This window comes from Echeneis naucrates, chromosome 9 (assembly GCF_900963305.1).
Source record: "Echeneis naucrates chromosome 9, fEcheNa1.1, whole genome shotgun sequence".
Classification (NCBI taxonomy): domain Eukaryota; kingdom Metazoa; phylum Chordata; class Actinopteri; order Carangiformes; family Echeneidae; genus Echeneis; species Echeneis naucrates.
The window spans coordinates 18,698,405-18,719,307 of NC_042519.1; the positions used below are offsets into that span (position 1 = coordinate 18,698,405).

The window sequence follows — 20,903 nt, forward strand, 5'->3', positions numbered from 1 at the left end:
GAGGCGTCTGCATTTTATGAATGAATGAAAATGTGTGTAAATGAAAGAATATCATCAGGAAAATTTGAACAGAGTTCCAGAGACTTGTGGATTCATGTCATGGAAAACTGATGCTGTTTGTGTTGGCCCAAACTTTATGTTGATTCTCCCTTTAATTTATTACCCATTTACGCTGTGTACTCGGCTCATAGTAATTCAGCTTCAGTTGTTATACTTGCTAATACGCCAAGCCACACTTGAATTTCATTTTTTTTCTTTTTTTTCTCCCTGCCCACTAAGATTGTGTATTTGAGTTGGAGTGCATGTCCTCAAGCTAAATGTATGTTTGTATTAGACAAATCAAAAGATTTCTGATTGAACATTTTCTGAGTGAATCAAATAACAAAAGCAGTCGTGTTATATGAACACAGGAACACATGCAGATCAGCACGCCCACGAGCACCTCTAGCCACAGCAGTATAATAAAAGAGCGTCAGTATAACTAACTTCCTCATTCCTGTTGAGCAGCTACATTAATGACCGTAACCATCATTATCATCATCATTTTTGCCCCTTTTGTCCCTTTTCTATCCTCTGGTCTTAAGCTGTGCTGGAGTCAGTGTCACTGGAGAAAATCATCCCAGAGTCTCCTCAGAGCAGTGAAGCAGGAGACATGTCTCCATGTCGCTCTCCATCCACACCTCGACACCTCCGCTACAGACAGCCTGGAGGTAAAACTCTGCGTGTGAGCGTGTTTGGTTTATGACTCATAATTACACCACAGTGTCATAGCCTGGGGCCTCTTCAATGGGCAGTGCTGTGCCCACTGACGGGCCGCCGTGTGAGGTACACAGCCAGGCAAAGATCTCACACCCCGTAGGCTGACACCTTCAGTACAACAGCATAATGCAAAACCCAAACAGCAGACCTCGGTATAAATGGGATTGTTTTCGTTGAGGCAAAATAGAACTTTGTGCATAACAGGAGGTTTGCTGAGATTAATCTTTTGTCTGCAGAAGCAGAAGGAACTTGGACAGCTTGAGTTAGGATGAGGATGATCGTGATCATTGATGATATATCATCAATATTTAGTGTATATTTAAGTGGCCTATATCGAAAATGATTGACAGTGATTTTAAAAACAGGTAAACGATTAACAGGTCAATTGAATAAAAAGGCCATTGTGTTTCAACAATGTAGCTACTTTTAGAATAGAATAGAATAGAATCTAGATCTATAATATATTTTTAATATTCCACTATTGATTTGTATACATCTTACATGAGCAATGAGGCAAAGGGGTTTTTTTATGCCGGCTGTGATGTCAATTGTTTTAATTAACAAACGGCAAGCTGACATTTAGGTACAGAAAAAGTCTCCTTTTTAATTTGTAAACATTGCAATCAAGTTTCAATATGTCAACATGAAATGAAAATGAATTTGTATTCACTTGGTGCCTCATCTGTATGACAACGGTGTGTATGTGTCTGCAGGCCAGTCAGGGGAGAACTCACGATGCTCAGTCTCTCCTGCTTCAGCCTTTGCAATTGCTACTGCCGCAGCAGGACATGGTTCACCACCAGGTACACACACACACACACACACACATTAAAAAAATAAAATACAACAACTGAATCTCAGTACGTATGAAAGTGGTTCATCTGTAGATTAGCTGAACCTCAGTTTGGGTAAATCAACCCCTTAAAAGATACTTAAAACCTGAAAAGGTTCATAGTTAAATATATTTTAATTATTATATCAATTCCAACAAGTTTGATGAATCTTTTTTTATTAGTAAATAGAGTAAAGGCACAGATCATCAGAGTCTCTCTTTCTTTTTCTAGTCTTTACAAACTCTGAAAGAACTTGTGATAAAGAGTTCATCATCCGCCGAGCTGCGACCAACAGAGTTCTCAACGTGCTGCGCCACTGGGTCTCTAAGCACTCACAGGTCTGTGTGCGTCTTCTTTTTTCAGGGTGATCGGGTCTGTGGTCTCATTAAAGCAGGTGTCTGATGCATTCTCTCTTTGCACCGTTGCTCTCACTTGAGCGTGCACACAGCACATACTGTTGCCGTGTCAGTTGGACGAGCAGCTCAGATCGCCCCAGTCAGCCTACCGACTGTTCTGCTAAACAGCCGGGGTTGCCTGTAATGAATTGAATTTCGAGGTAACTGCCTGACTCCCCGTGAAGAGGTCCTTCCAGTCTAATTACATTGATCTGTCCTGTGTTTTTTTTTTTTTTTTTTTCCTTCAATAATACAAAATGTTGTGATAACAGGCTGGTTTAATAACACACATACAAGCACAAACACACACACACCCAATCACATTTTTCTTTCAGCGGAAAAAAAGAAGAAAGAGCCTCTTAAAAGCGACCTTTGAATGGGAATTCAATTAAAACGGAGGGATAGAAAAATGGAAGGAATGAGGAGGAATGCACAGTTGGACATGAAAGGTGTACACAGCAGATGATTTATGGGATGGAGGAGAGGAGGAGAAGTCCTGACTGAAGAGAAAGGAATCGTCTGTAGTTTATGTTTGCAATACTAATGTGTGTTTGCCTTGTACTTACGTTAGAGGTGATATAAGTCACAGTCAGTCAATAGAAATTTGTCAGCCATTACTGTAGATGTGTTGCCATGAGGTTTTAATATCTAATAACATTTAAAGCACATTGCCTTTTAGAACAATGTTATAAATCCCTTACCTTTTGGAAACATTATGGATTACAGCATTATGTAATTTCTAATCTACAAATTCATCTACACATCATTGTTTAGCTATAATATTATAAAAAAAACTGTAGCTGTATCTAAAGACAAACATTTTCACTCACAGAATCTAATCTCACATAAAAAGAAATGTCATTATTTAGAATGAAACACGCCACGATAGAGGATTTCTTACAAATAGTTTTTCTCTTTGTGAGTTTTTAGGTTTTTAAAATCAGACAAGTGGATATATGAGCTTTTCTTCTTTGGTTTAAATCTGGTTTCAGCATTTTGATCAGAGTGAATGTGAGCTTAATGTCAGGCCACTAGTTGAAAACTGAATGTTTTTGGGTGGTGAGGAGTCAATTATGCATGAATTGGCTTCACAATTAGGATGTTTTGTGTTTGTGTTCAGGACTTTGAGATGAATGGGGAGCTCAAGATGTCGGTGATCTGTCTCCTGGAGGAGGTGCTCAGAGATCCTGACCTTCTGCCCCAAGAGAGAAAAGCTACTGCCAACATACTAAGGTACACCGCGCACACCAGGCGCTGCTGCAAACACACCAACATGCAGCGGACATTAAAAGTGATTAAAGTGAACATTTTTCCTCTGCCTCGTAGTGCCCTTTCTCAAGACGAGCAGGAAGATGCCCAGCTGAGGATAGAGGACATCTTACAGATGGTGAAAGAAACTACTGCACATCAAATCTTTACTAACTTTTTAAAGCTCCGTTCAGCACATCTTGTTATGATTGTATAATCAGCTGATTATTATTCAATTTATCAATTAAGCAGCAATATTTTCAGAGATGGTAAGAGAAATTCCCCCTTTTGCTGCATGACATAAACCTCTTGTTGTTGACTGGCATCGCATTAAATGTTTATTTAATTATTTATGTGGCTCTCTGTGGGATTACGCTGTTTTATGAAACTAAGCTCCCTCATGTATTTACACATTAATATACACCGCCACTTCATCCCTTTCCAACCTCCTACAATAATTACAGTCAGGAGCCACGAGAATCCCTGGTTAATGGTCTTGGTTTTAATAATGATTGGGAAGCACAAAGAGACACAAGTCGCCTTCATAAGATGCGAAAGGACTGTGTAGGTCGACACTGGCCTGTCCTCGTAGCAGAGCGGGTAAACGTCACCCTCTCCTGACTCTGACCATCTCCGGGGGATTGTCAAATGTCATCAAACACTTTTGTGACAGCCAGCCTCTTGATTAGATATTTATATCTCCTTGTCATTTGTTCCTTCTTTTGTGTTTTGTTGTGACTCTGCCTCTGTGCATGTGTTCAGGCGGACTGTCCGAAGGCAGAGTGCTTTGAGTCTCTCTCAGCGATGGAGCTGGCCGAACAGATCACGCTGCTGGATCACATTGTGTTCAGGAGCATTCCCTATGAGTCAGTAACATACCCGCTCTGTCACCTGCATCAGGACAAACTAAACTAAATCACTGAGTGCAATTAATCTCTGCTGGAAAGCTGACTTTGGCAAAAACTGATGGTGTTGCATTCTACCATTACAGCTATTTAACAATTTGAAAGATGTTTCACTTAATATTGAATTTACATTGATATAAAATCCATTGATTGTGTTTTGTATTAGCTATTTAGATGTTGTCTATTTTATAAACAGAATGTCTCTCCCAGCAGTCCGCTTTGTGAAACACATGCAACACCTCTTAGATTGGCTAAGATTGCTTCAGTATTTAGCCATGTAATTATTCTATTATGGAAACAATTTTTACATTTAGACAAACAGAATTTCATGTTACAGGTTTCCTCTGTGTTTTAGTTAAATAGAGCGTAAAATAATTTCATTTTTTTTTCCATATGGCACGTTTATTTATTGTAAGACTATCTATAATCCTCCTAAACAATTTTACTGAGCAGCCCTTTCTCAAAAGTATTCAAGGAAACATTCTTCAGTTCTTCATAATGCAACTTTTAAAATTGTTTCAAAGATAAGTAAATACAGATAAAGGACATAAATCCTAAAACTAAGAGCAAACATTTTAATAAATTTAGATTTAGATGAATAAAAGAGATTAATCCGATAATAAAAATAACTCATTACTATTCAGGCCTTTGATTTTTCTTGATTCCCTTCACTTACAGACTAATTTCAAGAAATCCTGAAAAAAGTAGATAATAGCCTGAAGGCACAAGCTTTAGTTTATATGATTATGATTTATGAGATTAGAGTTGAGCTCTCTCTCTGATGTCTCTGTCCTCTCGCCTCCAGAGAGTTCCTGGGCCAGGGCTGGATGAAGGTTGATAAGACAGAAAGGACGCCCTACATCATGAAAACCAGCCAGCACTTCAATGATGTGAGCTCTTTCAAATTCAAAGATCACTTTTATTTGTGAGTCCAATGTCACTCTCCCGCATTTTTATTCTCTCCCCTCTCTTCTTTTTTGAAGATGAGCAACCTGGTGGCATCACAGATTATGACCCATACTGATGTGGGCTCAAGGGCCAGCTCCATAGAGAAGTGGGTCGCTGTGGCTGACATCTGCCGCTGCCTGAACAACTACAACGGGGTGCTGGAGATCACTTCTGCTCTCAATCGCAGCGCTATCTACCGTTTGAAGAAGACTTGGGCTAAAATCAGTAAACAGGTGGAGTACTTCTCCATCAGTCCTCTCTGTGTATCAAACCAGTGACGCCTTATGAAAAGCACAGTAATCACTCAGTATCAAACTTAACATCAAGTATATACACATTTTTAGAAGAGGCTTCTTTTGCCTGTGAAATGTCCGTAAATCAATGTCTCCTAGTAGAATTGGTGCCATTTCTGATCTGCTCCCCACTAAATTTGGAAGAGCACTAAACCAATGGAAGCCACAATCATCCAATCACCAGACAGTTCATCTCTCCAATCTGCCTTTTCAGGACAGAAGTCAAATTAGATTGTTTGGAAATTGTCTATTTATTAGTATTATCATAATCTTTTATCCAGAGTGCGTGGATATTTGGTTCATGTGATTGAGATTTTCATAATGAGGTCAAATCCGATTTCTTGACTTATCTTCTTGGCTTTTTATGAGTTTGTTTCAAACAGTTATTGGCAGAATACAGGAAACAGGAGGAGAGAGGGGAACAACCTCCAGCATAGATCTCGAGCTGGAACCAACCCGGGATGCTGCCTTAAATCTGATTGTGAGTGTTGATTTGTGTTCTTTTCCAGACTAAAGCCCTGATGGACAAACTGCAGAAGACCGTGTCCTCTGAAGGACGGTTTAAAAACCTGAGGGAGACCCTGAAAAAGTACGGTTTTGCACGTGTTCTTTTAAAAATGTCCTTTCGTTGTCTGAGACAGTCGATCGTACTTGTAATTATTTCACACTTCACACTATCTTCCTTCAGCTGCAACCCCCCATGTGTGCCATACCTGGGAATGTATCTAACAGACCTGGCCTTTATTGAGGAAGGGACACCAAATTTTACTGAGGAAGGTCTTGTTAATTTCTCCAAAATGAGGATGGTAAGTACACACATTCATAATTCTGCGCGTCCGTAAATGTACACTGCACTTTACTTGTCAATTTAATCTCCATATTTTCTTTAGATATCTCATATCATCAGAGAGATTCGACAGTTCCAGCAGACTCCGTACAGAATAGAGCATCAAGTTAAGGTACTACTCTGGAAATATGTCTGTATTTTTTTCTCAAGATCACAAAAGCTGAACACTGAATATACTTTCTGTGCAGGTGACCCAGTACCTCATGGATAAGACTCTGATTATGGATGAAGACACACTCTATGATCTCTCACTGAAGATCGAGCCCAGGCTTCCTGCCTGAGATTACAGCTGCTTGTGGCCAGCGGGAGCCAGTCAAACCTGCAGTCCCAAGGGCAACACGCCCACACAATCTCATCAATGAAGAGGAAATCAGGAGGTTTTTGAAGGCGACATGGAAATGGGAATAAAGAACTGATGTGAGAGATAAGTTGATAAGTTGTCCGAGTTTGTTTGTTTGGTTTTTTTTTCACTGACGGCGGTAGCATGAGAAGTTAATGGACAGGCTGAGAATTGTGTTGTTGTTGGGCTGATTTACCTTCAAGGAAAACAACAAAGCATTGTATGAGGGTTTTTTTTTTTTTTTTTTTTTTTGTTTTTTGAAGGAATGCCATGTCGCTATGTTTGTGTCTTTCCAGAGTGGAGAGAGCGAGGCAGCCTGAGAGTATAGAGTGAATGAAATACAGTGGGTATCACAGAGATGTAGCATACATAGAAAGTGTGACAGAGCGACGTCTGAGCTTGTTCTCTGCGCTGTTGTCTGTGTGCCGTTGCCTGTGCATTTCTGTGCCACTTCCTGGAGCACGAGCCCAAAAAATCGTTTTCTGTTATGATGACGGTCTCTGCACAAAACCTGCATGATTTCAGCTTGGGATGTAAATGTGTCAATGGCCTTCAACCTGACCCCTGACCCTCCAGCTTAGCACGCTTCATTCTCAACCAGGGTGACTCTCTAAGCCACTATGCACCCTCAGTGGGCTGGGTATGGCAAAACACCTTTAAGCCTTCAAACATACACAGAAAGGCACTAAAGAAACTTAAAGGTAAACTAAAAATGGTAAATTTGACATATTTTGACCAAGACGCTGATTTTTTTTTTTTTTTCTATCCTATATTCAGTTTTGGTCAGCCTTTGCTTCCCAGCTCACATGAATGGTATAAAATCTAAAATTGTTATCAGTGCCTTCCCCCAGAGTTGGTCAATGTACCTACAACTGCCAATTTCCAAGCAAAAAGTTTCATATTCTGAAGATAAAATTTACAAATTTTCAAGTAAACAATTTGACTTTAGCTCAGTTCATTAGTCTTCTTCTTCTTTATTTTATTAGTTTATTTATCTTTTTAGAAAATAGGTCGTGTAGACTTACCAGTAGCATGTTAGTGTAAACCCAGTGAAGTCACTGCAAATATCTCCCTCTAGTGTTTAAACGTTGCCATAACTGACCCGAAGCTTTTGCGGTGTTTGTGTGTAGTTGGATTTTTTTTTTTTTTGTCTGATACTGACATGTGTTGTCAGGTCCCAGTGTGTAACTCTTGGATGTAGGCTGGGGCAGTTTTTGCACACTCTCAGATGTAGCTTTGCTTGAGTGACAGTATGATCGTTATTTACCATGCTATTTATTACATCAGATACTGTAATTACATGATATTTGTATATAGCAACTCCACACATATCATATGATTGATGAAGGAATATTTTCAATTGTTATGCTGTGAATCTGATCATTATTATTTTGCGGTTGTCTCTGTACTCCTATTTTGAATTCTAGTTTTGCATCTCAGTCTCTTATATTGCAAGAAATCTGTTTAATTTTATTCTGAAATTTAAAAAAAAAAAAAGTTATTTGAAAGTTAAAAAAAAATGTAGCATTTGAAACTATGAATTGTTTTTCTGTATTGCAGATATGATGAAGTAGTTGTCCTGCATGCACACAACAGCTGCATGTTGTGCATGTCTTACTGGACGCTCCCTGTTCTTTCTCCCTTCGCTTCTCGATATTGATATTGTCTGTAGCTGTCAGGAGGCTTTCTTAAAAGGCTTAAAAACTACATTCTTTCCATCAAATCTGGAATGTCAGTCTCTTGATGTACCGTACAATGTCTTTTAGCTGTGTCTTCTGCGAAGTAGTCTTTCGTTATGTGGTGTTAGAAGTCATGCAGGCCTCTGTGGAAACACAACATTCCTCATCGAGAAAATAATCTTTATCCAGATCCACTAGAGGAAATGTTTTCAGGCTTCCTTCGCAGTGCGCCTGTAGTCCTGAGTGTCTGTCAGGTATGCTTTCTGGGAGGACTGAATGCTACAGTATGTTTGTATTGTAAGATTTTTTTTTTTATGTATTTTCATTGTGTGCGTATTTATTTGTTTGCATTTTTTTCACTGTAGGTACAGGGGAAATAAATTCAACATGCCTTATGTTTGCACTGCGCAATAATGTCAATGACGTTAAGTTTCTTCCACACCTGCCTCCTCTGGCAACCGCTGCCCTTCATATTAACTCACATCTTAATGTGCCGACAATGCAATAGCTGTCTCTTTCAAGCTGTGCAAACGTGTGTCGCGGGGGAAAAAAAATCGGCAGCATCAAGTAACACAAAAACACGTTCATGTGCAGTCCTTGAGTTTGGTCCTTGCACAGTTATTACCTCGCTCATACACGCCCAAACCAGGAACCGTTTATTAGTGAAGGAGTGACCTTTGTCTCATCCAACTGTCTCGCTCTTGCAAGTGGAACAATCCAGCCCGGATTTATTTGATATGAAAGTGAGGCCTTAATATGAAGGGAGAATGTTTGAAGACAAAGGGAGTGACAGTGAAGTATGGCATCATGTAAAGTCCAGCCGAGTCAGCGCTGGAATGGAAACGTTTTCTCTGTTGGAACATGACAGTTTTCAGTGCAGATAAACCACCACTGGATTGAGGCTTTGACACAAGATCAACCAATACGACTTCTATTTCTGGGGCATAGATGGATAACAGTTGGCTGAAATTTATCACAACATTTAGCGTCCGACATCTAAACCCTTTCTGGTCAAAGACAGTAACGTGTAAGCGTGGTTAAAATGTGAGAGCCTGTTTAGCATTGTGCTTGCTATGAAACTTTAGCGCTCCTTACCCAGCCCTCAGCATCACATCAGCGGACTTTACACGGAGCGGTACAAGCACAATGAAGACGTGAAACTACGGGAACGTTTGAGGAAGTACAACTGTTAATACCAGATAAAGTGCCCATGACCCAATTTTGATCAGTTCAAATAGGCCCATTGGCACCTTTAACATGCATACCAACTCGCATTTTTTTCTACCAAGAGGTAAACATTGCTCTGTGCTTTCTTTTGTTCCAATTTTATAAACCTTGATATGTAAACAGGCACTCAATGAGGAGACCTGGATTTCTTCCACTACAGATTTGGAAGTAGATAAAAGTGACTAAGTTAATATGTTTCACACTAATGAAGAGAAAGAAAACATTAGCTGAGGTTTCGGTGCTGTCATAAGACACCTGACCAATATTTGTTCAGCGTTTGAGTGTTTACTTTCGGTGTTGGAATTCAAAAGTCAGGGCAGAGTCCGATTGAACCTCCAGCAGCAACAACCTGGGCAACCCTCATCTTTGCATAAGTCCTCTGACTCCTTGAACCAAATGCTGAACCAGCCAGCACCACCAGTGTTTCTTTTGTGTCTTTCCTATAGAAGTTGGTTTCAAACTTAATATTAACTGAGACTTGAAGCCGCAAACATCGAACACCCTGATTAGACCATGAGCTGCCTTCCTGTGATACTTTGAGTCTTTACTATGAGCGTTGGGCTTCAAAACGCTTTGAGCCTCTCAATCACACCTTCCCTGAGGTGGTCTCACTCAGGGAGAAGTGATACTGCAGGAACAAATGAAAGGCTGTAAGATGGCAAAAGTGCAGTTAGATATATAGCTCAGGAGCTTATAGGACCGGTAGTTACAGGGATTTGGCTGTGGGCCCAAAAAGGTGCATTACATTTTGAGTCCAATGGAAAGAGTCCCGCGACCCGGAAACGGAAAAGCGGTAGGAGATGGCTGGATGGAAAGAATCATAATCTCAGAAAATTTCAGCTCATATATCCCTAAAAGAGGACTGACGTGTCATTCTGAGGTTTTGTGTTCAATTTTCAGGATCTCGTCAGGATCCTCAAGTCTCGCACCCACAGTAAACATAGTTAATGGTGTTTGGGGACCTGAAAGTGATTCTCATGAGACGCAGCATGGGCCCATTGCCAGTAGTGCAGTGTTTGTTTTATATGTAAATTCTTATTGGTACCTGTGGCACCAAAACCATTTTTCTGACTGATGATAAGCCAGTGGAAACAGGGAAACCCTTATTTTACAGCTGCAGTGACAGTCCCCTCTCTGTCAACAGTAATTAATAATGCAGCTTCGCTCCTTATTTAACAACCACAACAAAAAAAAGTGTGGGAAGACGTGCTCCTGTGCGAAACAAAAACCTGCCTGAGTGCATGTGTGAAGAAGTAGGCAGACATGCTGACTGACTGAAAGAGGATTTTCTGTCTGTTGCTTAGTGAGCGGCTAATCCTGAGCTAGTGTCCCCATCTCTCTCTCTCTCTGATCCCATTTCTGTTCTTCAGCCTGCTCTCTCTCTCTGCAGATTGAGAATCTCTGCGCCGAGTTGCAAGGCAAACACACCAGTCCTCTGCTGCCTCCGTTCTTCAGCTGTCCTCAGGTGAGTGATTGACAACCCGTCTTCACTTCTCATCCTTCTCTTTTGCAGATTTTTTTCTTCATCCCCTTTAGCCTCTCTTGTTGCTATAGCAACAGGTAGGTATACTGTATTAATTAAGACCAAATTCATGCTGAATGTTATTTATCAACTGTCGTAGAAATTAAACTTTGTTTGGCAGCATATATGGGGTGTGTGTACAACACACTTTTGTCTTTTAATAAGAATTACATGAACATTGAAGGACAATTATAGAAAATCAGCTCAGTGACAAACCTCGCTTTGTAAGATGAGTTCCCTAATTCCAGTTAAGGTCAAAGGGTGACGGTTCCTCTCCTTAATGCTCTCCCGCTTTGTTTAATCTTCTAATGTTTGATGGGAATCCCTCTAATCATGCCTCTTCCACTCTCTCTTTTAATTGTCCTCATGGTCTTTAAACCCTACCTGTGACCTTAATCTAACCTTTAACCCATTTCACAATGACCTTCACTCCTTCATTCAGATTCATAAGTCATTTTTATTCCCAACACTGCCAACATCTGTGCTTTCTTCCTGTACATCCATATCATCCATCCATTTTTGCACAGCTCCTCTGAAATTCAGACGTTTACCTTTGCTGGTATTCATTCAACTCCCCACTATCTGCCCTCTCCCCGTCGCCGTCTACTTCCCTTTCGTCTGGTGTGAACTTAGCTGGCTGCTTCAGGATGTCAGAAAGGATCATTTGTTGTCTACGTCTGACGCCAAATCCAAACTGACCACTTCAGACCTCACACTGTCAGCGTGTGTGTGTGTGTGAGCGTGGTAATATGCAACAATGCAGCAGCCTTTATACAGCTTTTGTAGCATTGATTTCTGATATATCTATTTTTCCACCTTATTCGTTATTCTAAAATAGCACAGAAAAAAGAAAATACTCTCCTTTGCTTGATGACATGATATATTAATATGGTGGCACCTTCCTCAGTATCCTATCACAAATCATCTAATTACCTGAGCTGGTGACTCCTGCAAGGGGACAAATCAGAGGCCTTCTGTCTGCTTCTAGAATAATCTCGTCGCACAAGCTGCAGCCATATCTGTTGCTTAAGCATTTGGCAGCTTAATGCAATTAGTTGTTTTGTCCTGTAAAAATGCGTGTCGATGCATCTTAATGTAATGTCCCCAGAGCCACAAAAACATGAAGATAAACATTTATTGTGCTGCTCTATTTTTTTTTTTTTTCATTTCAGTTCTAAAGCCACATACAGTATTACTGCAAACTGAAGAAGGTGCGTTGGAAAGGTTTGTGTTATTGTGACTCTCAGTTTTAATACACACATACTGTGCGTTACAGAGAGTCCGGTTTGTCCTCAGGTTCAGGTTCTTCCTCTCAGCCATCTCTTATATTCAGGCAGGGTGCTGCTGTAAACTGCAGTCTTCTGCAGTGTACTGAAAGCAATCCTGACATTTTCAGCTCTCTGTCACACCAAGACCAACATTTGTCACATTCTTTATGGATACTTTTCCCGAGGCGTCCACTGATTAAAACGCATGTAAACACTCTGACATATTGTCACATTTTTAGCTGTCCCTTTTTGGAGAAATAAATCCCACATTGATGTGCCCTCTGACCTTTCTCCAGGCCATTAACCAGGTGACGTGAATCATGGCGAACTCTTTCACCCGGATGGTGTCAGGCCGTAACACAGCTGTGGTGTTGGCCAGCATAGGAGCTGGCACGCTGGCGTCCGGATACCTCCTCAGTGACGCCACTGCTGCTGCGGAGAGGAGCAGGCTCTATCCACCCAGGTACATGTTTGTGAGTGTGGATGGATTTTATTTGTAGAGCTAATCTGCTGCTGCATAGTGAATGAATCGATCAGTTCTTATATGACAAGCATCATAGCTGTCTCTGCAGACTGAGGTGTCCAATGGTAACATATGTGCAATGACATAGTTGAATTGTTCTCTTTTCCACCTTATCGAGTTACTCTTGTGTGTCTCTGTTCACTCCCTCATATGTCTGATGCCGCTGTAATGTACAAACTTCACCACTAAGAGACTAATAAAGGATCATTGTCTTATCTTACTTCATAAATAAGAAAAAGGAAATTGCTGAACTATGTTAGCTGTTTGTAACTTTCTACAGTGCTGATTTTCCTGATCTGAGAAAGCACAACAACTGCATGGCATCAGCATTGACCCCAACTATTTATGCACGACTGAGGGACAAGGTAACCCCCCAGAACTGGACCCTGGATCAATGCATCCAGACTGGGGTGGACAATCCTGGACACCCCTTCATCAAAACCGTCGGCATGGTGGCTGGAGATGAGGAGAGCTATGAGGCATGAGACAATGTTTACAGTGAGTTATTGCATATTTCATCCTAACAGAGCAAAGAAAATAAAATGAGGTTTTTTTTCTCATTAGGTGTTTGCTGAGCTGTTTGATCCTGTTATTAAAGACAGACATAATGGCTATGACCCTCGCACAATGAAGCACCCCACTGACCTGGATGCTTCCAAGGTTACGTCTGCATTTCTCTTCACTTCTTTCTGTAGATCCTTGTGTCCATACCTGCATATGGAACTGCATAACACTCTCTCCCCCACAGATCCAGTCAGGAATGTTTGACGAGCGTTATGTGTTATCTTCTCGTGTCCGTACCGGTCGCAGCATCCGTGGACTGAGTCTCCCTCCTGCATGTACGCGCTCCGAGCGTCGTGAAGTGGAGCGTGTGGTGGTGACAGCTCTGTCTGGCCTGAAAGGAGAGCTGTCTGGTCGCTACTACAGTCTGGGAGAGATGAGCGACAGGGAGCAGCAGCAGCTTATTGATGTTAGTGCAGAGACGCATACACACACACACACTCAGAGATGGGTGGCTTTCTGTTCTTTTTAAAAATGTCCTTTGCCATCTAATGCCCTCGCTCCTGGTTCCTCTGTCCCTTCACTGGTCAACCAGGAGCACTTCCTGTTTGATAAACCTGTGTCACCTCTGCTCACGGCAGCTGGGATGGCTAGAGATTGGCCTGATGCTCGTGGGATCTGGTAAGACCAGAGAGACCTAGTCTTAGCACAGACACCCTGCAAAAGCCCAAGTTCCTGCCTAGTTTGTTCATTCTGACTTTCAAGGAATGAACCAGAACCAGAGTAACTGGCTGTTCTGCAATGGCTTTCATATCTATCGTGACATCAGTGGACACAAATAAAACAGCTGCTAATTTGTGAATCTATAACTTTTTTTTGGGTAAATTAGTAAAAGCGTGATAAATGTACCAATTGTAGATGATATTCATCTCTTTCAAACAGAACGTATAGATATAGATGATTATTCAAGAAGGATTTGTGAATGCTATCCCACGACAGACAACAATAGGCACCACTACCATTCAGCTGGATCGACATGACTGAAGAAAAGTGGATTATAAGGAATTAGATTACATTATATAACAGCAGCTTATGTAGAAAATGCTTTGCACCGATTGCTGCAAGGCTTTACATTACAGACTCACTTCTGCTTTATAATATGTAGAACGTGCCATTTTCCTGGAATATGGTGGCATCCCAAAACTCCTCCTAAACTCCAACTAAAAACCATCTACTCCACTTTTTTTCTCTTGCCTCTCCTCTTTGACCTCCTTAAGTGCATCTTCAGGTTCATCTTCTTTTTCATGTAGGATTGTTCCTGTGATCCGTACTCCCATATGTGTGTATGTGTAACCCATGTCTGGCGGATGTAATTGGAAAAAAGCCTTTTATCTCTATCAGCATATTTTAAAATGGCGACAATGCAAAAGGGGAGCGTTAAAATGGACTTTAAGTCTGCCTTCCTGTCCCAGGCACAACAATGAGAAGAATTTCTTGATCTGGATCAACGAGGAGGACCACACAAGGATCATATCCATGGAGAAAGGAGGAAATATGAAAAGGGTGTTTGACCGGTTCTGCAAAGGGCTAAAACAGGTCTGCATGTCTCTGTGTGTATGTCTGCAGAAGCAACACCATGCACTGATGTGAATGGTGAAAACTCTTCAATCTTTACTTTCTCATCAAATTCGGATTGTGATTGTCAGTGAAAAATCAGGACGCCTTAATGGTCTTTATTTGGAATTTCAGGTGGAGCAGCTAATCCAGGAGAGAGGATGGGAGTTCATGTGGAACGATCGTCTGGGCTACATCCTCACCTGCCCCTCCAACCTTGGCACTGGGCTCAGGGCCGGCGTGCACATTCGCCTGCCCTACCTTAGCAGGGTACTGCAGGAAACACAATGACAATTGCAACTGCTCTCACAGGGGGATGCGTCTAGCCCCGTATTGTGGTTTTCATGCCTTCAGTTGATGTAATGTCTATTATCTAGGACCCTCGCTTCAAAAAGATCCTGGATAACCTGAGGCTACAGAAGAGAGGGACAGGAGGCGTGGACACAGCTGCTACTGGAGACACCTTTGACATCTCCAACCTCGACCGTCTGGGCAAGTCAGAGGTAAACACTCGAAGGCAAGGCAAAGTAAAAAGTCGAAGTGAGCAGCAGAGCCAGACGGAGACAGACAGTTTAGAGCAGACACCCCGACAGGTGTGGGCTGTGAATAACCATGCCCCCTGCTGCTCTCTAATCTGTAATCCCAGGCAGGGATGTGCCAGTTGAGGTTAAAAAACTTCTGCTCACTGAGCTGCGGTGGTCATGCAGTTTTTCTACCCAAGCTGTGAACCAACAGGCACTACCAATCAAATGCGATGAAAGGTCACGGCTATAGCTTGGTTTCTTTTAGTTGCATGAGAAAAAGCAGGAGCCTGAAAGGCTAAACCCAGGGCACAAAAGGCTGTCTCTGTAGATGACCTTCCCACTGCTTTCTAAGATGAGTCCTTTTATGCATTTATAGGACTGTTAAAGCCGATCAGATGCCCGCTGGGAAATGTGACATCTTGTGTTCCTGTAAATATATTTCAGAGCCATAAAGGACTTAAGCTTCAATATTCTAATAACAAATTACAGCAAGAGAGGACGCTGGCTTTCAGTTTCTCTGTGGTTAAAAAGCATACATGTGTAAAAAAAAAAGGTAAATCTACACAACAAAGAAAGAAATGTTGCTCACAACCTCCAAATTTTTATGAGGATTGAAATTTGACAAAATATTTAATTACACATGCAGTAAATGAAAGTAAGAGCAGTGAGGCCGCAGTAAATGCAGGCATCTCACAGCCAAACGGTTCTGGGCTCAAACCTTTCGGCTGGCTGGGTTCTGCCTGGATGGATATATGGTAAATGGAAATTGGCCAAACCCAAACCCTAACCCTCGTTTTTGACACCGGTTTCTGTGCATTAACAGGTCGAGCTGGTACAGTTAGTGATCGACGGCGTTAACTACCTTATTGAGTGCGAGAAGAGGTTGGAGAGGGGGCAGGACATCAAGATCCCCTCCCCCATCTCTCAGTTCAGGAAGTGAACGTCACATCAGCTGAGAGTCTCGGCAATAGAGCAGGCGCTCCAACCACTGGCTTTTAAGCTGTTGGTCCTACAAGGTATTCATGGCATGTATAGCCCTGAACTTATAATAAATTCATAACATGTACATGAATTCTGAACACAATAAACTCTCGATGAACCGACGTGTTTTGAATGTTCTCTGTGGTGGCAGGCAAAAAAATGACTGAAATCTAAAACGAATAAAAAGGAGTTAAGCTGTCAGAAGTGAAAAGTAAACACTCTGAGTGTAATTCATGCTACTCTGTTAACTCTTTTAACATTCAGCACACTACTATTAAATATAATTATATAATTATATCTCGGAATAATCTGATTTACCTTCAAACCTTGAAAGTTTTTTTATAAAGTTTTTTTTAACTACCATCTTTATATATATATATAGTATTGTTTACCTGTACTTTTACTTGGTATACAATAACTCATACATCATTATTAACTCATAACTCATCTGGTAATATTAGGTTGAAGGTTTTGAATGCAGTGCTTTCACTTAGTAGACGAAAAGAAAAAGAATGCACACCCCAAGAAACAAAATCTTTCATACAATAAAACTATAAAACTGGAAAATAATTGCAAAACAAGATCATAAAACTTGATCCATCTAGGTCAGAAAGAGGAGAAGCACAACGCAAAGAAACACACACACACAGACAGGCTTGACCTCCCACTTCTCCTCTAGTTTCAGACAGCGATGTTGTTATCAGGTTGTGGCCGACTGCCAGGCCTAATAAGATGGAGCTATACTGGACAATAATGTCATGACCTTTGAAACGCTATAATAAAGTGCTGAAGTCCCACGTGTCCTGCACTATGACTCACAAGGAAGACTCCAGCCGCTGTAGCTGTTCGAATTTTTCCTTAACAGATTTTAAACTTGAGTTTAAAAAAAAAAGAATTGCAAAGTACCTAAATGATGGCTCACCGCTCAGGAGCAGCTGGTGGTTAACCCGTCATTCAGATCTGACCTCCAACACACGGCAGATAATCTGGGGGTAAAAAGCCAAGATCACAGATGCCAGACAAGCCAAAGAGGTGGCTGGTTAACACCATCAAATAGCCCCTTTCATCTTATTTACATGATGAAGGGAGAAGAGGTGGGGATTAGACTTTATAAATAAAGGCATCCTGCCTTGAGAAATTAGTGTTATAATTATTTGAGTGAATGGTTCCTTTAAATCCTGCTCAGAGAGTCACTCTTCCTTTTCTGGCAGCAGATTAATGACGTAGATGTATTAATGCTATTAGAGATCTAAACTAAAGAGCTTGGAAACTGTGTGTGTATGAGTGTGCGTCGCTGAGGAATTAATGTTTCAATTATCACATTTGAATGAGGCTCGGATATATTTGATGGACATTAAAATTGGATTTTCTGTGCAATGATAGTGAAAAGTCAGATCACACTATTTTCAACTATCTGAATTGTGACATTGTGGTATGTGAACTACTTCTAGGAAGCCTACAAGAGGATTTTTTTCTTACAGCTATGACATGAATGTTCTGCTAAAGTCACTGTGGATGTGTAAACAGTGATCAGTTACACACTGACATCTCTGGGTGTGGCAGCTTCACGCACAGCTTCACCACCAATGGCTGCTGTGTTTCAGGTAAAATCTACACAAATGACATTTTCCAGTGCAAGTTCTCAAGCGTTTTGTTGACACTGCAACTCTTTTGGAAGAACCGTCAAGAGCTACATATCAACAACAACGTTAACTTTAAACAATGACTGGCGCTGCTGGACACTCCCTAAGTGTGATGTGACCAAACATCATTGTATGTTGGCACCAAGCCCATATGTGAAGTTTTTTTTCTTGAGGCTATAAAACACAAAAGGAAGTGGATAATGTTCATTTGACATTGGATGCCTGACCAGATTTCAGCTCTTTCTTATTTGATTTAAAGGCTCAAAATGAGGCTGTGTGTATCTTTGTTTTTTTTCTCCATGATGCTGTGCGCAGGTAAGAGCTGGAAAAATGAGCTATCCGCACAGAAGCAGATTTTTTTCCTCCTCATTTTGTTCTTCTTTGCCTGCAGTGTCTGGATTAAGGTGTTACACCTGCTGGGGCGATAACCCTGGAACCTGTGATCAGATTTGGATGTGTCCTCACCACTATGACCGCTGTGCCAGCACAATAGGTAAGCTTGACACATCACCACATGTGGCTTCATTAAAACAACATTTTTGCTGTTGCATCAATAAAATTTGGGTCCAACATATAAATAAATAATTTACATGGCAGAGCTACTTTCAACTATAACGCTATCACCTTCATGGCATGCAGTAACTTAAAGTGACGTTTTCTATCTTTATCTGTTACAGTTGCTCAAAACATGATCAGCAAACACTGTATGAGGAGCGATATGTGCGATAATGTTTATTCTGTGGGTGTCAGATGCTGCTCTGAAGACCTGTGTAATGGAGCAAAACAAATCGGACTCTTTGTCCCTCTTCTTCTAGTGCCCTTTATTGCCCTCTTTTTGTTTTAAATCCTAATATCCTCAGTTTTTATCTTACCATGCTGTCAAGGTCTGAATTGTGTAAAAAGTCTAAGTGTAAAAAAACCCCGATCTAATTCAACCACTTTGGAGTAAGTGCTGACCTTATTAATATTAACATGTTGCATTGTGTGTCTGTGATTGTTCTGCTGGCCACCTTTATAGTATAATTTACACTTATTTCTATTAAAGCAGACACTTTACAAATGTATATTTTGAGATATTTGTATATATGTACAGATTATGTACCAATATAAACTGATATTGCAAGTAAAAATAAATTTGAAAATGCAATTTCTCAAATTGTTCTTGCTCATATTGAGGACACAAAAATGCTGCCTCATCCTGTCTCTGTAAATTCCAAAAAAGTAATGAGTAATTTAATCAGAAATCTTACATGCACCAATTATAACTATACGGAAAAACAGAAGCAAATTTCTTTGTAAAAACTATAAATAAGGAGAAACCGTTTCTGCTCAACCTTTTGTGGGTTGTTTTTTTTTTTTTTCTTGGATTTTAAAGCAACAAATACCAAAACATCAACATTATATATTTATTAAGAGCTTATTTTGTGAGGCGTTGGTGTTCGTGGCCGTTGAGAAAAATCACTCTATTCTGCGTTTGAGGCATTAACAGCTCGGCACAAACGCAGAATAGAGTGAATTTAGTGTCTGGGATTGAAACTGTGAAGTTAGTTTAGGATCAGGAAAGAGAATCAGATCAGATGACAAACTGAATGAGGTACTCCTCTTCCACAGCAGAGGGCAGTACAGGAGAAATGAAAAGACCACACTGACCAAAATCCATGAAGTGCGTTTATCAGTTCTAGCATTTAATTTGTAATATCAGTTTTAAAGATCTCCAAATCAAAATATTTACCCTCTGTTGGACTGTTTTTTCATACCTTGTTAAAGATTATGTGTCTTTGAGAATCAATTATTAGTTCTGCTATTAAGTAAGAATTGTTTTATATAATTTAATGAGCTATTTGGCAGTTTATAGTTTTAAGCACAGTAAAATTTAGTGATTTACATTGAAAGTACAAATCAGAAAGAACAAATTAACAGCTATGACTTATAAATAACTAAATGTTACAGACCATTATAAAAAATAATAAATAAAAATACAAACACTAGCACAGCCAACTGGCAGCCAGTGGTTACAGTCTGAGCTATCTGGGTAATCATTTAATTCATGGACATTTCTGCATAGCCAAGAATTTACCAAATGATAGTGTGTGCCTCTGAATAGAGCCGAGCTCTATTCAAAGTGGCTTATTGCGCAACAACTGGACTTCTTTCTCTCACCAATAACAGCAGATGAAATATCGTCACATAGGCATAAGACAGATTCGGACACCACTGGATGAATTCCCACAGAGCTCTAGTTACTCTGTACTCCTAGTTAAGACGTTATTTATCTAGCAGATGATCAACGTGACAGATGCAGATGCAGTGCAGAGAAATTAAGCCCCTGATGTGTAACAGTAATCCTTATGAACAATCTGCTGTATATAATATGTTGTGATATATCTGCTCTGGGGTCAGCTGCTGATATGAACTTGTGAAATAGATTGATTTAATTCTGTTAAAAGAGGCACAGACAGCCACAGGATGGGGATCGCAGATAAACTGGTTGCAAAACGTTGATGAATTAATGCATTTGTGCTTTTTCTATCATATAAAAAATACAGAGTCATATCAGCGGGGTAGATCTGCTGTGGGTTGTTCGTGTGTTTCATAATTTCAGAATCACTTTCCCAAACAAGCCAAGCTGTTAGGTAAAAGGATCAAGCCAATCAATTGTTCTGGCTGCACTTTCATCTCAGACACTGAAACCATGTTTTCTTTGCTGGTTTTTCAAATACCAACATCTGTGTTGCACTGTTGTTGCCACTGAAAACACATTATTTTCATTACAGCTATATATTAGGTGTTGCAGAAATCCTGGCTATTCTGTCATGGCCATTATTGTGGCATGTAACATTATGCAGAGCACCA

At 40.5% G+C, this 20,903-nt stretch overlaps 2 protein-coding genes across 3 annotated transcripts in view; both read left to right on the forward strand.

Moving 5' to 3' along the window:
• Positions 1-6,885, forward strand: part of rasgrf2b (Ras protein-specific guanine nucleotide-releasing factor 2b) — a 31,470-nt gene extending 24,585 nt beyond the window's left edge. For both annotated transcript variants that reach the window (XM_029510266.1, XM_029510267.1), the window contains exons 18-29: positions 585-710; positions 1,473-1,562; positions 1,824-1,930; positions 3,108-3,220; positions 3,314-3,374; positions 3,998-4,101; positions 4,946-5,030; positions 5,124-5,321; positions 5,891-5,970; positions 6,070-6,187; positions 6,272-6,340; positions 6,417-6,885. In XM_029510266.1, the coding sequence (XP_029366126.1) occupies positions 585-710; positions 1,473-1,562; positions 1,824-1,930; positions 3,108-3,220; positions 3,314-3,374; positions 3,998-4,101; positions 4,946-5,030; positions 5,124-5,321; positions 5,891-5,970; positions 6,070-6,187; positions 6,272-6,340; positions 6,417-6,509 (1,244 nt within the window). In that variant the 3' untranslated portion in view covers positions 6,510-6,885. The remainder of the gene's footprint in view (positions 1-584; positions 711-1,472; positions 1,563-1,823; positions 1,931-3,107; positions 3,221-3,313; positions 3,375-3,997; positions 4,102-4,945; positions 5,031-5,123; positions 5,322-5,890; positions 5,971-6,069; positions 6,188-6,271; positions 6,341-6,416) is intronic.
• Positions 6,886-12,584: 5,699 nt separating this feature from the next.
• LOC115048385 (creatine kinase U-type, mitochondrial-like) lies at positions 12,585-16,366 on the forward strand. Its single transcript, XM_029509824.1, has 9 exons — positions 12,585-12,727; positions 13,068-13,266; positions 13,352-13,447; positions 13,536-13,757; positions 13,884-13,969; positions 14,761-14,884; positions 15,038-15,172; positions 15,280-15,405; positions 16,250-16,366. Exons 1-9 carry the CDS (start codon positions 12,585-12,587, stop codon positions 16,364-16,366), a joined length of 1,248 nt encoding a protein of 415 aa, XP_029365684.1.
• The last annotated feature ends 4,537 nt before the right edge of the window (positions 16,367-20,903 follow it).

Bases quoted from the DNA above. Each gene is read 5' to 3' on its own strand.
- LOC115048385 (XM_029509824.1), top strand. From the start codon at position 12,585: ATGGCGAACTCTTTCACCCGGATGGTGTCAGGCCGTAACACAGCTGTG. The intron at 15,173-15,279 runs GTACTGCAGGAA...TCTATTATCTAG, and splicing joins GCCTGCCCTACCTTAGCAGG to GACCCTCGCTTCAAAAAGAT. The intron at 15,406-16,249 runs GTAAACACTCGA...GTGCATTAACAG, and splicing joins ACCGTCTGGGCAAGTCAGAG to GTCGAGCTGGTACAGTTAGT.